Genomic DNA, 15898 nt, shown 5'->3' on the forward strand with positions numbered 1-15898 from the left:
GGAATATTTCAGGGAAGGAGAAACTATTTCCATGCACTAAGCCACCTGATACAGGGGTCTGCGCGGAAGAACTATAATGGCTTCCAGAGGATCCTTAAAATACATGGGGTTTTAAACACGCACAGCATAAGGCCCCATTAATTCATTTAGTAACTCATTTACTCGTAAGTCCTCATATCGTCAAGAGCATTTTCAAGGGCAGAAAAATATATGCCAGCACCAAGACCTTCTAAGGCTAAAATAAGCTCAGGAGTAGCAATAAGCAATAACTAAAGTAACAGCAATAATAAAACTTCCAGTTCCTTTTCCGAAGGAGGGGTCCTAAGAAAGCACTTAGCAGGAGACGCGCAGCCAACGTGTATAGCTGCTGGTATTTCTGTCATTTGTCTGCCACTTCCGAGGTGTGCCCAACCTCTGACAAATGACCGAGGTCCCGAGGTTCTTGCTAACTCTGCAACATGGGGACGGACCTGCACGGTTTACTGCACTGAAGATTATGAAGACTGAAGTCTACGGTATTTGCAAAAGTAAGATTTGTCATGTGTTCCAGCAGTTACGTGGCTACTCTGATGATTTTGTTTTAGTTAGCCTTTGGCATGGTGTCACCTATGTTTTAATAGAATCTATGCTGGATTTCTTAATTGGAAACGCTGCCAACTTACTTGTATCTCTTTAACACAGAAGGGCTAATTTGGACAAATGGTAAATGAGATTCTAGTGAATCCTGATCAAGACATGAACCTTTTCCACTACTGGGGAACAGCGATTTGAACCGACACACTCACCCCTTGATCAGGGGGGTAAGAACTCTGCATACTCAAAGCCATACCTTGGAGGCTCAAGGGTCAAATCAAGCCCACAGATGTTTTTATTTGGCCTACACAGTGCTTTCAAAGTTCTAAACAAGTTGCCAAGGCATCAGGAGATGTGGCATCAAAATCTGCATTCTCCGATTATCTGGCCCTATGGGAAAACCTACCACCTTGAGACCACACGCCCTCACAGACCCAACTGGGAGCAGCCAAAGGGACAAGGGCAAACGCTCTCCAAGCTGCCATAATCCCCACCAGGTCAGTTCCCTCACCGATGGGATTGCCAGATTTTTCTGGGCATTTATGTTTGCCACTCCTCCTTCAGATTCTGAAACTGTCTTTAATCCCTGAAATAAAGACCCACAATCTAATCTTATTAGTACTATGTCCAAACCCTCTAAGCAAACAAAATAAGCCCAAACAGGAATCTGAGTAGAAAACAAAATATTTTCATGGTTCTATGGTGATAATGCTGATATGAACTATTTCATCTTCTTAAAATGTCATTTTTTGAAAACGATTCACTTCTTTCCTCCCTTCTTCCACACTCTTGGTTAGGTTATTACTCTATCTGCCGTAACTGATTGAGTCCCTTTCAAGTAGAATGTCATTAATGAGGAAATCTTAGTGGTTAGGACAACATGCCGCAGTTAGATACTTCAATGAAGGTACCAGGGGTTCGAGATACACCTGCCCAATAGGCTGATGCTTGGACCTCAACTCATCGCTGCCACAGAACTTGGTAACGTGTTTTTTAAATGTTGGCTGGATGTTTTATTTGACGTATGCGTCATTCCCAACAAAACATGGAATACATCTGTAAAAGGATTCTCAAAGGGGGCTTTAAATGCTACACACAGCCTCCGGACAGAGACTCAAGCAACCACACGTGCACTGCCGCTCCCCCGGGCATTGCTTACCCATCGCACTGAGATAATGGTTGAAGGCCTGGCAAGGAGGACTTGGGGTTTGTGTTGATTTGTCACAACTCATGGGTGCCGGACTCCTGTCTGTGTCAAAAGAGAAATACCCACTGGAGGATCGAGACAGCAGGGAAGATCTTCTCACGAAGATGAAAAGCGGGGATCTGGTAGCGAAAGGGCCGGGACTGGCCGGTGGGGCCAGTGGGCCCTGTGGGCTGCCTTGGGGGCAGCGGTCCCCTTCTCCTTCGGGATTACCTTGCCGTTCTGTCTGTAGAGAGATGGGGGCCCCAGGCCTGAGCTGAGGAGGCCTTTCGGCAGGCTGCAATTGTCCACCTTCTCTGTCACACTCAGAACTTACATCGGAAGGTTGCTTTGCCATTTGGTCTTTTTTTCTGCAAGGAAAATTAAAACTAGGGTTATCTTAAGCAAAATAATAATTACAACGAATACCTAAATGGGCAGACTTTCACCTATTCATGAAAAATCCTTAGAATGCCCAACACTTTAATACTGTCATTGCTTATATAGGAATAGTTTTCCATACGCTCTTCCAAATAATAATAAAAATAACCTGCATAACAAAGGTAGCATTATCTTTGTTTGGGGGGGGGTGAGGTGGGGAGGAGGGACTAAACTCGCTACCACCAAACAAAACACAGCAACAATGTCAATTACTAGTGGAACTAGTGCTCTAACACCACACACACACACACACACACACACACACGTTTTAGGAGAGGCTGCCTGTTTGAGATCTATTCACATGTGCTCTTTGCTCAGGCCCGACTAGAGTAAGTCAGAAACTCCCAGCGGGCTCTGATTTCCCGGGATCAGATACACCGCTGGAGACCAGGAGCGGGCGCAGATGCAGCGATTGCAGGCGGCTGGCCGCGTTCCCCGCTCCGGCCCCATTGTTCTGCCGAAAGTGCTGAGGACAGCAAGTCTGGGGAAGGTTTGGCAAGGGCCGTCAGTCGTAGTAAGTGCGTCACAATAGAGTTTGTAACTCAGCGCGGCTCGGCCCAGCCGGGCTCCGGCTCTCCGCCCGCCCGAGGTCCCTCCCGCTCCCGGCTCGCGCGCCCCTCCTCCGGCTGCGGGGCGGGGGGGGGGCGGGGGGCGGGCAGCGCGCCACACCGAACTCGCCGGAACTTCTCCGAGATACACCCGCACTGTTAGGTGCACACCTCCAAATGGGAGGGGGTCCCCAAAGCCGTCCCCTGGCGACCCCTGCAAAGTCTACAAGTAACCCCGCACGCTGGGCGGCATCGGGGCGCGCGGCTCCCGTACCCCATAGACTCTCCCCTCCGAAGGCAATCAGGCCGAAACTCACGTCCGCCCTTTCCCTTCCGAGCGTCGCGTCCGGACCGGGGCCCGGCGGCGCCCAGCCCGCGCCCTTCGCCGACCCGGAGCCCCCTGACCGTCAACACGAAGGCGGCCCAGGAGACAAAGCCCGGGACTCGCGATCGGAGCGCCCGGGGCAGCGGAGAGCCTGCAACTCGCCGCCCGTCCGCTGCCGCGATCCGCCGGGCAGCTGAGGGCTCCGCACGCCGCGTCTCTGGTCCGCGCTGCCCCGGCCGCAGCCGCCGGGAACATCCTCCGCCTCCTCCCGCTCCTCCCCTCGCGCACTGCGCCCGCCGCCGCCGGCACCGCCGACCTCCCCGCGCCGCTGGCGCCGGGTGCCCGCGCTCCCAATTGGCCCTCTTGCGGTCGCTCCGCGCCACAGCCAATCGCCTGCGGCGGCGGGGGCGGCGCCTGCCCGACAGGCCGCCAAAGGCCAGGCAATTGTTGACAAACTCGCCTCCGAACGCGGCTCCGGCCGTCGCTGCGGCAGGAGCCGCGGCGAAGGTTTCCGCGGCCTCGGGGCCGGAGGCTGCCCAGGCTACCCCGCCCCGCCCCTCCGCCAGTCCGGGCGCCGCGCGCGCCTCCGCAGCTCCCGCCGCCCCCAGTAGCCAGTCACCTGGAGACAAAACAGGACGCTCACGGCCGGCCCCAGACTCCAGTCCCAGCAGCCGACCCCCGCCCAGGCCCGCTAAGATGCGGACCCTAAAGGTCACCCCCTCCCCAGCTGTAGCCCCCATCCTCCTCCAACTTCCTCCCTCTTTCTCCCCGTGCGCCACGGGACACGCACCAAATCTGAGCGGCTACCCCTGGCCACCGACGCGCATTTCCGCGCGCACCCGTGACCACCGCAGACAAGGAACACATCCATAGCCCCATCCCCGGTGTCCGGCGGGCCTTCCACTACCTGCGCCAACCCCGAGTAACAGGCCCCCGAGGGCACGGCACTGCCAGCCAGCACCGCGCTCGGGCACGCCCGAATCGCTAAGACGGTCTGGCCCCACGGTCCGGGCAGGTTCTACAACCAGCGGCTGGTCCATCGCGTGGCCCCAGCGGTCGGAGGAAGCCCTCTGTTTCTCGCTGTCTGTGGACCGTGCGCCTGGCATCGTCCGCAGGGCGCCCGCACACCGGACAGGACCCCCAGACACGTCCGAGAGAGAGGACGAACGCAGCAGTTGCCCAAAACGTCGGCCTGAACGAGTAGAAGGAAAAGCCGAGTCCCGTCAGATTAATCACCATCACTGTTCCATAAATCCTTCACAGCGGGCCCGCGCCCGAGAAAAGCCGAGACACGAGGCCGGCTCGTACCTCGCGGCAGCTACTCGTGCGCCGCCGGGGCGGGCGGGCGGGCGGCGAGACTTCACGGCTGGGCGCGCAGCCCAGTCCGCCGCGGCGGCCCCCAGCTCCCGGGCCAGTGCGGAGAGCACGCGCTGCCTCTCCCAACCGGCCCGGAGACGCTTCACCACCCCCGCGCGCCGCATCCCCGCCCGAGCCGTACTTCGACTAACTGCTCGCAGCCTCGGTGCGGACGACCCCTCCCCAAAGAGTACCTGCCTGGGGAGGGAACTCGACCCTCACTGGTGACCGCCTCCTGCAGCGCGACAAGCCGGACGGGGACGCGCGCCTCTGCCTGCACGTGCGCGGGAAGCGGGCTGGAGGTGGCGCCGTGCTGGCTCCCGCGCCAATCTTCCATCAGTACCCGGCCTGCTCCCCGGGATTCGGAAGTATTTACCTTGCGTTTCTCGGTCCGAGAGTCAGAGTCAGACATTGGGGGGACTAGAGCCAGGGGAAGGGCACCGAGGCGGCGGCAGCGGCGGCGGGAGCGAGGCGAATCCAGCAGTCTGAAGCGATGCTGGCCTCAGAGGGCAGGGCGCTCAGGGCGGCTGAGAGAATCTGGTGACGGCGGCAGCGACGAGGGACGCAGCGCTCCTGCAAGCTCGAAACCTGGAGGCTGCGCGGAGCGAAATGAAACCTGCGCGGCTTTGCTCCCCAGCTCATGCTGGAGGCCCCGCGCTCGCGCCCAATCACCGCGGGCCCCGCCCCCGCTAAGTCCCGCCCGGCGCGCGGGCTGGCAAGCCCCGCCCCCGCGGCGTCGCGGCCGCCGGCGCTTGCAGGCACGGACAGGTAAAGGCGGGGGTGTCCCTGCTGGGTTCCCAGCTGCGCGCGCCGCCGTCTCTGCCCCTGCCGGGCGTGTTTACTGGAGTGACTTGGGCTGCGGACTGCTCTGTGCGCACCCATCCCCCACCCCAAAGTGTGCCCTCTCCTCTCTTCCCCGCCGCCAAACGCCCCCCACCCCAGCCCCGGCAATCCAGTGGTGGCCACGGCGTGCGCGTGGAACAGAGGGGGTGCTCCGGACACACTCGGAGCCAGGCCCGGCCGCTGCCGCCAGCGGAAAGCCTCAGGAGGCGCCCCTGAGCCCAGGCTCTGCCTCGGGAGTTTCTCTCGGCAGCCCTGGGGCAGGCGCCGGGACTGGGTGGGTCCTCGGGAACGCGCGGGTTCAAGGGTGAGCAGGGGGTCTCTGAGCTCTCCTCCCTTCCAGATTCCGGGGGTCCGCGTGGGACCCCCCCATCCGCAGGTTGCTCATCTTCCTCGCCCTCGCCTCACGCGGTACTTTTTAGGCGCCCTCTCTAAGCCACCCCGCAGGGGCACCTAGTTTTTCTCCCGCGCCGAACCTCCGGTAAGAGCCATAGCCTTTGGTGGGGAGTTGAGAAGAGGGCCAGGAGCGATCACCGGAGGCGTTTTTTCCGCAGCCCTGGTGCGAGGCGGGAAGCGAGTGAGCGCAGAGCAGGTGAAATAAGGAAATGAAAAAAAGAACTCAAAAACAATCATTTTAAGAAAAAAGGACTGAGAAGAGTCGTGGCCTCCAGGTGGGAGAGAGGATGGTGCCTCCACTTGGTTGGGATACTCGAGATTTGTTGGGCTCTCAGAGAACCGTCCAGGAACCGTCCCTGGGCGTGTTACGGCCAGAGAAGACAGCGCCGAGGGCTTCGGACGGCGCCGTGGAGAGCAGTAGGGAGAGGGCAGTACCTCCCACCCTTCCTCCCTGCGAGTCCCCATCCCCCTTGTCCTTGGTGTCCGAAGGCCCCACTCCCGCTCCTTCCCCGGAAGACCAAACTCCGTGAACACCCTGGTCCTCCGCTACGTCCGCACCCCTATCTGACATTGAAATGCGCATCCTGCATTCCCACTTCTGCCCTTCCCTGGGCTCCCCTGGTTTTGAGAGGCCCGCAGCGGAGTAGTGGGGGGCAAATCGGTTGGGAGATGGAACATCCCGCCGCGGGAGAGACCAGGCTAGATGGACTACTCTCAATTTAGGGGCCTCCCTAACCCGCACACCAGAAGGGTGCCTCGGTGCAGAGAAGCAAGACAGTGAGGAGTTGTCCCGCCGTCTGGCCATCTTGGTCCATTTTTATGTTTTGTAAGCAGATACGGAACGTCAGCGTGGCAACACAGCCCCAGGTCAAAGTCTTCTCCGCGCATCCTCCCGAGAGTCCTTAGCGAGGTGAAGGAGGCCAAGGGTTTCTGGAGGGGCTTGAGAACGCGCGCCGGGCTCCACCCCGGGGATTTCGCTGCAGGAGGGAAAGGAAGCGGGTGTGGATGTGGCGAAGTAGACGCAGAGGCGAGAGGTCTACAATGCCCGCGTCTGGAGCTCCCGTAATGTTACAGGTGGCGGCCGCAGGCAAACTCTGCGCCTTAACCGCCTATCGTGGCACCCGGGGAAAAGGGACCAACCTGCTGTGCGGGAGAGGAGCCCCAAACCCGCCGCGCGCCCGAGTGCTCCGCGCTCTCCGTGGAGTTGGACGACGCAGACAGGGACCGGAAAAGAACCACACAGAAAAAACCCTGATGGTTGTCTTCTGCTTCTGTGCAGCTCCGCCGCCCCCGCGTCGTCTGCTCTAGTGACCCTGTGAACACTAAAAAAAAAAAAAAAAAGGAGTCGGGGAAGGCAACCGTCTAAATGCTCTTATTTGGGGCACAAGCAGGAGGTCGGCTCGGAGGCGTTAGTTTGTGCAACCCTGACTGTGCTGGGGAGCTTCGGCCAAGCGCCTGGCATCGGGTGACCGCGAGCCCTTTCCGCCCTCTCCCGCAGAGTCCGAGTCTAGAGAAGGGCGGGTGGGCGTTAGGTCTCCGCTCCGGTCCTGGATGTCGCCTTGGCAGACACAAGCAGAGCGGTGTCCCCTCCTGCCTCCACGAGATGTGGAGAGGGAGAACGGAGGATGGCTTGGACTGAAAGCAAGAATGAAGTCGGGCGACATCTACGGCCCTCGCTGGAACCACAGGCGTCGCCGGCGTGGTCTCTCCAAGTTCCGAAACCAGCTTAACTGCAGTGTATTGCCCCGCTCCACCTCTCCGTCGTCTGCAAGCAGCGGGAGCCTTCCTAACGCTTAATATCTTTATTCAACTTTATCTGTACCTTTGCTCGTCTCAAGAATAGATTACACATTCATTCGGTCAAAACGTTTTCTGCGCTTTGTCTTGCGGTCCCTCCGGAAGCTGCCTGCCCCGGAGGGACGAGCCCGGGTTCGTGCTTTGCCCAGAGCAAAACTCCAGGCTCACACTTCCCTCCCCCCTCTCGTGTATTTCCTCGCGGAGCCCAAGGGGGCTGGAAAAGCGTCACTTGCTGGACTGAACCTTTGCCCGCGGGTGTTTGATTTTCATAGTTTTATTTCTTTTCCACCCAGCACAACAGTCTTCCCAAATCACTGGGACTCTGAGTCACCACTGACAGCGGGAGGCCTTTGGTGGCAACCGGTTCTGGAGCGCGCTCAAAGGGGAGCCCACTCCGTCTAGGGGGATCTGGTGACTTAGGCGGCAGAGGGCATGGCCCGGCCAGTCGTGCTTACAAGGAGAGAATAAAACGCCACACTCTCGGGGCTGCCACCTGGCTCCCTTTCCCAACAGTCTTAGTGCGCCTCGCCAGCCTCAGCGGGACCCCCACTGCACGACCAAAATCCCTGAGGGCCGCTCCCCAGCACGTGCCAGCCGGCCCCGGGCCCCAGCTCCAGGCGTCTGAGAAGCGTTCTGGCAGCTGCCGGCGGGCCACCACCCTTCCCGCCACCCCCGCTGTAAGTTGGCTCCCAGCTTGGGCCGCGGAGACCGCGCTCCTTCCCGGGCCAGGGGATGCTGCGGTGCTGGGTAGAAGGCCCAGGAGGCCATCGGGTTGGCGATTCCAGCGACTGGTGCGTGGAGGGAGGTGTGTGGGATGTTAAAGGCGGAGATCGCCCTCAGGGCATCATCCTTCAGTGAGCTGCACAAATAGAGCAACTGCAAAACACGACAGAAAGGGACGGGTCAGATGTGCTCGCGCGTAGCGATTTGGTGCCAGCGGCTTTACGCCCACCCCCGAAGCCCCGGCACACCGAGCAGCCGCTGACCCTAGTTTCCCTTCCGATTTCCTGGGACCCAGGAGGGTAGAGGCTGTTGGTCACCGTCACACGCCTCTTTCATCTTAGAAATTCCTAACTCTGACACTTAGTCTGGCAGAAGCCCGCTTATTCCATGAAGGGGTACGGGTGGGCTCCAAGTTAGCTGGCAGCCGGAGACCAACATCAGAGACTTTATCAACTTTCCCCTTTCCAGCCCTTCTGTCTCCACCCCGTCGCTCCCCTCCGACCCCCTTCCCCCCACCTCTCCTCCAGTTCTTTCCCGTTTCCGCCATTCCACCTCTGGAGTGCCTGGGGTGCCACCCTCTGGCGTACAGAGGCAACTGAACGGGAAGAGCATCAGAACAGGTGAACCAGAGGAGACCTGCCCAGTTCTATCGGGACTAGCACCTCCCACCCATGGCCGGCAGCAGGCCATGGTTCCTGAAACACCAGCACAACGGAACTGGGGGACCAAGACCAGGCACTGGCACCTTTGTGCGCCTTCCACCTGGCTGCTGCGGGAAATCTACCTGTGGGAAATGAGCACAAAAGAACCCCACTGACACCCTCCATGTTCTGACAACCTCTGGAAGGCACGGATAAGTCTTCCTTGCAGAAGGGAGAGGGAAATGCAGGCCAGTGATTTTGGAGGAGCTGCATTGAGTGTGTTTTTATTTCATTTTCCATGGTTTAGGTGCCAGGAGAGAGAGAAAAAAAAAGCTCTCAAAAATAATAGATTGCTTTCCTAAACCTTGACAAGGGCAAGACAGAAGAACTGCTTTCCTTTCCACTTAGCAGCTATGCACTTTACTCCTCCATTTTTCAAGTTTTCAGCCCGCCGTAAATTTCTTCGTTCACCAAATTACAGTCAGCCCCCAGGTTTTTAATGGTTTATTTTTATGGTTTTAAATACATCGCTTAACACCAGCCCCACCTTTGCCCTCATGGTGGTGGTCATCGCTGAGCTGCACTAATGCTGTTACGACTACACGTCTTTGCAGCAGTTCAAAACACCATTTCAGGTGCTCGGAGACAATGAGAGTAGGGCCCCCCCAAAGAGGGGTGGGGGAGGGTGGGGGAAGAGCATGAATTTTAATAGTCCAACGATCCATCTTCCCTTACAGCGTGCTCTATGACGTCAGTAATTTCTAATGAAAACCTTCATTCTCTACACACTGTGGTTAAGCATCATCAAATCAGTACTGAAAAGACTTTGATCATATTTGCAAGATGCACTGTGATGAACTTTCACTGACCAAGATTTCAAAGTTTGTCATTAATACTCCTGACAAATCCCTGACTAATCTGTCAACTCTCAGTGTCTCTACCCACACAGTTCAAAACCATGAGATGGTGTACAAATCCCTAAACTTTCCACATATTGTAATATCATTATTCAAGACAATGTTTCCTTTGGGTTAGCGTTATGAAACTCAACCAGTTTTGTCATCTATTCTGCAACAGGGGAAATTCAGTTATTCGAGTGAGCACTGTGTGGAAGAGAATATGGGTTTGGTCTGTTTGATGCTGAACACAGAATAAGGGTCCAGAGGTAGAAATGACAGGAGGCAGGTTTCTATTCGATATTTTTACACCTTTAAGAGTGAGGATAAAGTAGATTTTTTATGAAAAAGGAATCCAATGGCTGGTGAAAAGGAGTGTTTCCTTGCATGTAAGTGTTCAGGGGCCAAACCCTCCAAAGACACTCTAAAGAGGAATACTGGATTGACCGAGGAGACTGTTGATTGCTAAGATTCTTTCTAAACCTGAGTTTCTGGGGCTGTGTGAAAGAGCCCCCCTTTTTGCTTTCTCCATGTGTCACAGACTGCAACACGAACCCAGAATGATTAGTGTCCAGATGGAAGGGTCAGGCATCATTCCTATTATAACGCGTTTGACTCTGATCCCAGGTTGCCTCCCACCTCTGCCTGTGGGGACGATAATAATAATGATCATTCTTCTACTTACAAAGTATGTACTGTAGTCCACCCTGTGTTAGGGGTTTGCTAGGCACTGGAGTTAGAGGCGCACACTGCAGAGACAGGCCTCCTACCTCGTGGAGCTATTGAGCAGTTTTAGAGATTTTTTTACAAATAGGATCTTCATACAAAGTAAACTTAGGTAGCTACTGTAGCATTGATTAGTACTCAATTCCAGCATTTTCTTATTACCAGAGAGCCCTTTAGGACTTAGCCAAGTACTATACAAGTTTAGTTTTATTACCAAACATATACTTCCATACTGTAAGCATAAAAATGGTACATACTGTAGCCACCTTCCCTCACCCCATGCTGCCAGCATGTGAGCCAACTGTGCTGGATAAATCACCCCAAGCCCACCCATCTCTTTACAAAGAATACTCACCAGTTTTTGAAAAAACATCAGTGGAGAAGTGCCCTTTAAAAATAAGAGAATATGAACAAGTTATACATTCTTGCAGAAAATTTTTAAAAGGACAGCCCCAAAGTAAGGGAAGTATTGGTCTAAAAATAAGAACATAAGATCCATTGGAAGTATCCAGTGAGCAGGATTTGAGAATGTCTACTTTAAAGAAACAGGAAACAGCCCAAGAGGGAGGGTCAGTATGTGGATATGTGAATGTGGATTTGGGGGGAGGGATTTATAACATCGGTTTTGCTTTCCATCCCCACCTGGTTGCAGTAGATTTGTTTTTTCTGCCTCTTTTTGACTCTCCCTGCATTTTCCTTCTTCCAGTTGGGAGCACAGGATGGCCTAGGATGGGCAGTGACTAAGCTTTACAGCCCTCTAAACAAACTCTATTTTTCCATGGTGTTGGTGTTAATTATACAACAGGTGCCCAAGGTGCGAGGTACCCGGTGTGCTTACAACACCCCAGCTGTTCCTAAGACTCTGTGCAGAAGGTTTTCCTGCCTCTTCCCACATCCCCACATCTCTGCTCCCAGCACCAGATGACCTTATGCTGTTCTCTGTTTGTGTAAAGTCCCTTACCCCAAGTTGAAATGTCCCTTAATTAGCCCCTTTCTTGCTTGGGCACCGTGATAAGAGTCTTTTTCTCCACCCCTTGAATCTGGGCTGCCTTGTGACTTGACCAATAGAATGTGCAGAAAGTGACACTGTGTGAGTTTCAGAGCTTAGGCCTCAAGAAGCCTTGCAACTCCTGCTGTTGCTCCCCTGGGACCCTGAGACCCCTTGCTGTGCAGAAGCCCAGTCTGTTGGAGGATGAGAGGCTATGTGGAGATGGACCGAGGTGCCTTGGCCAAGAGCCAGACCCACTGCTAGATACGTGACTGAGGCCCTCAGGCCTGTTAAACTCAGATGACTGCAGTGACCCTACCTAAGACTAGCTGAAGAACTATACTAGAACCCAGGTTGCCTACTCACAGAATTGCAAGAAATAAACAACTGTTATTTCATGACACTAAGTTTTAGGGTTGTATGTTACACAGCAATAGGTAACTGAAACAAAAAAAAATTGTAATTCAAATTGCCATCCAAGGGGTTATCTTCAGCTGCACTTCTACCTTCTTACCTTAGTTATCTGAGGACGGTGCTATAATTGTACAATTAAAGCAGTGGACAGGTGTAGCTGACCAATAGGCTTAATGGAAAAGAGAGAATGTCAGTCCTGAAAGAATAGCTTACAAAGCCAGACGAGTGTCCAGTTAGTGGGTATCTGGGAGAGAATTTGAATAGCAGGCTGGAGGTCTCACTGCAGGCCACCACCTAGCCCACTTCCCTACTGCAGTTTAGAAGGCAAATCACCAGGACTTGCCTTATAACCATCCTCCACTCCTTCAGCATCTCTGGGAGGGGCTTTAGCCTCCAGCATAAATCCTCAGTACAAGCAAAATGTCAAGGACGGGGAAAAAAGACAGAAAATATTTGCAACTAGGGATCCCAAGTCTTGTAAATGCTTAAGTTCTCCTGTGCCATTAGTAGAGACAAACAGATGGGGTCTGGTCAGGCCCAGCCAGAGGCACCCTGTGTGATGGACGGGTGCCTCTTTATCACCTCACTTCACCAGGACTGCAGTGTTTCCTGACTCGCAGAGATGCCTTAAACAAGGATGACCAGCAGGCATTCATCTCCAAGGCCTGGAGTCTGTCTACTCTAGCATGCGGGTGACAGGTCTGATCCCCAAAGTGGTTGGGAGAATGGAATGAGGTACTTATGTGAAGGCCACAGTGTAAGCTGCAAAAGGCAGCAAAGCAGAAAGTTATCAACTCTTTATCCCCCAAATACCATTATCAAGACCCCTAAAAGCTTCCAAGAAACTCATATCCAGGTAAGTTTCAATTGAATCTATCCATTTACACATAAAGTCGGGGGGCTGAGTTGACAGGATGTGAAATCAGACATGGGTACATGGATGCATGACCTGCCACTTCTATCTGGTTGGATTTCTCTTTATTCTATGATGCCTAAATTTTCTCATTTAAAACAGCTGTAAAGAGCATCCTCCTAAAGACGAAGGTATACATCAACACATGCTTTTCAACAACTGAGTTGGTGGACTCCACTTGGGAGAGGGTGGCAGCGTGAAAGTGACAAGCTGGGGAATAGGTACAGAGACACCTTATCGTATGATTCGACCCCTTTGAGATGTCTGAAACCTTTCATAACAATGGGTGCACATGCATGTGTGTGAAACAATATCAGAATGTATTGCTTCACTTCAGTGAACCACCTTCTCCAAATAGTTGTTGAAAACGTTAAATGAAATGGGTATCAGGGTTATCCGCGCACATCCCTCAGGCACACCTCAAACACTTCTCATCAAGAGAAAGGTCGATTCATCTTTGTGGTCTGTCTTCATCAGCTATGGAAAAGTCATCCAGAGTTTCTCCGGTCTATTTGTTTTTATCCTGGAATCTGGTTCGAGAACCCTCTCCGCTCTTTTCCACAGCCCCTTTATTCAGACCTTCATTACGTTCTCTAGATTCTTGCTGTGCAAGGTTACCTTCCTCAAGTATTTTTTGATCTGATCATTCTTCTTCCCAAAAGCCTGGAATCACGTCCAACTTCTTCTCAGGTTAAAGTGAAATGACCAATTGTGAACTTGAGTCCTTTAGCAGCACTTGATGTTTTGAGTTCCCATAACCAGTTTCCTCATCCACCATCCAAGCACAATCTGCACTTTCTACTTGGGGACAAGGAAACTTATCTTGCCTTCCACATGACACTCTTCACTATCGGGGTCTGGACCACATTTCCATTCTCCCTCACTTGACACACTGCAACTGAACCAGGTCTCTTCTGTACTTGGTTACAGATTTACTGCCTTTGTAAAGCCATCCTAAAATAGTTGCTGTGTTAGTCAAAAGAACCTGGACAGGTCATTTCATTTTGCCAAGCCTCAGTTTCTGCATCTGTAGAAAGAGAATATTATCTCTCTCTTAGGGTTTTGTAAGGATTAAGTAATAAATATGTAATAATATATTTATATTATATAATAATAATAAAGCATTTAGCATTACTGGCCTTGTCACATAGTAGGTACTAGCTAGATACTGATTCCCTCCATTTGCTTTCTTTTTTTACTTTTATTTGCATTTATTTTTTGCAGCATTTATTCCCGGGCCGTAAGTTTTTGTTTCTTCAGTTTCTTCTAGGATATCCTTTTCTGCTGGGCAACCTCCTCTTCTGGTTTAGGAACAATCTGTTCTTTTTCAGTAAAGATCATCTCAATGCAGCAGGGACAGCTCATGTATGGGTTGATCCGACCATGAGCTCTGTAAGTCCTGCGCTGCATCTTGGGGGCTTTGTTCACCTGGATGTGACCAGAAAATCTATATCTAAGCCCTTAAGTTCAGCATTACTCTCTGCATTTTTGAGCATGTAGAGTAAAAATTCAGCACTGTCTTTGGGCCACCAACCCTGCGTCCAGCCCTACTGTTTGGCCTGGGCACACCTACCAACTCCACCATTGTAACGACGGAATGGCACACATTGCTTCTTTAAAGTGACATCCTTCAGATACTTGGTGGCTTTTCAGATATGCTTACCCTTAATGGCTTGGGCAGTTTCACGAGTATTCTTAAAGTGAACACGAAGATTTGAACCTCTTGACTTGCATGATTTTGTGGGGTTTTCTGGGTCAAGTGAATAGCGAACCAGTTTTAGAGGTCACCTCAGGCCGCTTACCCGAAAAGCCCTCCATTTGCTTTTCTGTCGCTTTTATTCTCCCTGAATGCTTAATTCTTATCTGTATATCTATGTATGACTATTATATATATATAATTTTTTTCAGTTCAAAAATTTCCATTCACTCTTCTTTACAGTTTCAATTTCTTTGCTGAGACTTTCTATTTTTTATTTGTTTCAAGTGTATTCATCATTGCTGGTCAAAGCATTTTTATGACTGCTGCTTTAAAATCATCAAATATTAAATTTGTTATAAAGCAAAAAATAAAAAATAAATAAATAAATTTAAAAAATAATAATAAATAAATAAAATCATCAAATAATTCCAACATCTCTGTCATCTCTTGGCATATATTGATTGTCCTTTTTCATTCAGTTTGAGATCTTCCTTGTTCTTGGTCTGATGACTGTTTTTCAACTGAAACTTGGACATGTGGGGTATTATGTTTTGAGACTCCAGTTCTTATTTAAATCTCTGGTTGTAACTGGCCTCCTCTGACAGTGCTTTGACTGCGTCAGGCAGCAAAAGGATATATCTTTCTGGGTGTTATTAAAATCTCTTCCAAAACTCACTCTTGGGTCAGTAACAGAATGTCAGGGCACAGGAGAAGAACACAGCTGCTCTTGGCAGGTGACATGGCACTGTTCAGGCTTTTGCTCTACTTGCCAAGGGAGAATGATGGCCGAGTGGTTGCCCCCTGCACTCTGAGACCCCTTCTGGCTTTGGCTGCCTGGAAGAGTGCAGCCAGGACCAGGGGAAGTTCCACCCATCACTTACAGAATGGCCTACCATGCCTACACTGACCTCGAGGAAAGGACAACCTGCCTTACAAAAGGGTAGTAAACCCATTGGAAACATTGAGTTTATTTTAAAATTTTATTTTATATTTTGGAAAAACATTGATTTTAAAGAGTGATATTTTGGAGCATATCTTTCAGGAGGTCTGGGCTGGTTAGAAATAAAAGAATAACACCTGTCCTTATATGTCCCGTTACCGCATAGAGGCTACTCAGATCAGGTACCTCCAATAGCAGAGCTAGATCTTACATGGTTAGCATTTCATGTGCGTGGATGATAGAGGAAAAGGTTTACATGGGCATCTGACCCCCAGATGCCTGGGAAATCAGGGGTGATGGGTTTGCAGAGAATTCTCTCACGAAAGCACACCAGGCAGCCAAGGTGTGGAATGAGGCTCCACCACTCCCTCGTCCTGTGACCGTGGGCAAATAGCCTTCCCTGACCTGTTGCCTCATGTGTGAAATGACATCATGTGTGTGTCCTAAAGGTGATGTGCAAGAGTGTCCTTGTTGGTACCAATGACTGTAGCTGGTTAAA

The 15898-nt window shown here is 52.2% G+C and overlaps 2 protein-coding genes and 1 pseudogene across 9 annotated transcripts in view; all 3 read right to left on the reverse strand.

Moving 5' to 3' along the window:
* The window catches only part of BCL2L11 (BCL2 like 11), a gene marked incomplete at its 5' end in the record, with an annotated part of 39050 nt that extends 36936 nt beyond the window's left edge, over nucleotides 1-2114 (reverse strand). For 2 of the 7 annotated variants that reach the window (XM_079721164.1, XM_079721163.1), the window contains 2 exons: nucleotides 1733-1822; nucleotides 1991-2114. In XM_079721164.1, coding sequence (XP_079577290.1) covers nucleotides 1733-1822; nucleotides 1991-2114 — 214 coding nt within the window. Of the gene's footprint in view, nucleotides 1-1699 lie in introns of all 7 variants that reach the window. The other 5 variants (XM_079721166.1, XM_079721165.1, XM_079721162.1 and 2 more) reach the window with 3 other exon arrangements.
* A 2732-nt stretch (nucleotides 2115-4846) lies between these two features.
* The window catches only part of ACOXL (acyl-CoA oxidase like), a gene marked incomplete at its 3' end in the record, with an annotated part of 362800 nt that continues 351748 nt past the window's right edge, over nucleotides 4847-15898 (reverse strand). Inside the window, 6 exon segments of the mRNA XM_079720397.1 lie at nucleotides 4847-5550; nucleotides 5720-5822; nucleotides 6803-6984; nucleotides 7092-7169; nucleotides 7798-7909; nucleotides 8018-8335. Of these exon segments, the coding sequence (XP_079576523.1) occupies nucleotides 4847-5550; nucleotides 5720-5822; nucleotides 6803-6984; nucleotides 7092-7169; nucleotides 7798-7909; nucleotides 8018-8335 (1497 nt within the window).
* LOC307064665 (large ribosomal subunit protein uL22-like) lies at nucleotides 14027-14526 on the reverse strand (annotated as a pseudogene). Its single transcript has one exon. The product of its transcript is annotated as a large ribosomal subunit protein uL22-like (transcript).

Source organism: Hyperoodon ampullatus (genome assembly GCF_949752795.1).
Source record: "Hyperoodon ampullatus genome assembly, chromosome: 15".
In the NCBI taxonomy this organism is placed as follows: domain Eukaryota; kingdom Metazoa; phylum Chordata; class Mammalia; order Artiodactyla; family Ziphiidae; genus Hyperoodon; species Hyperoodon ampullatus.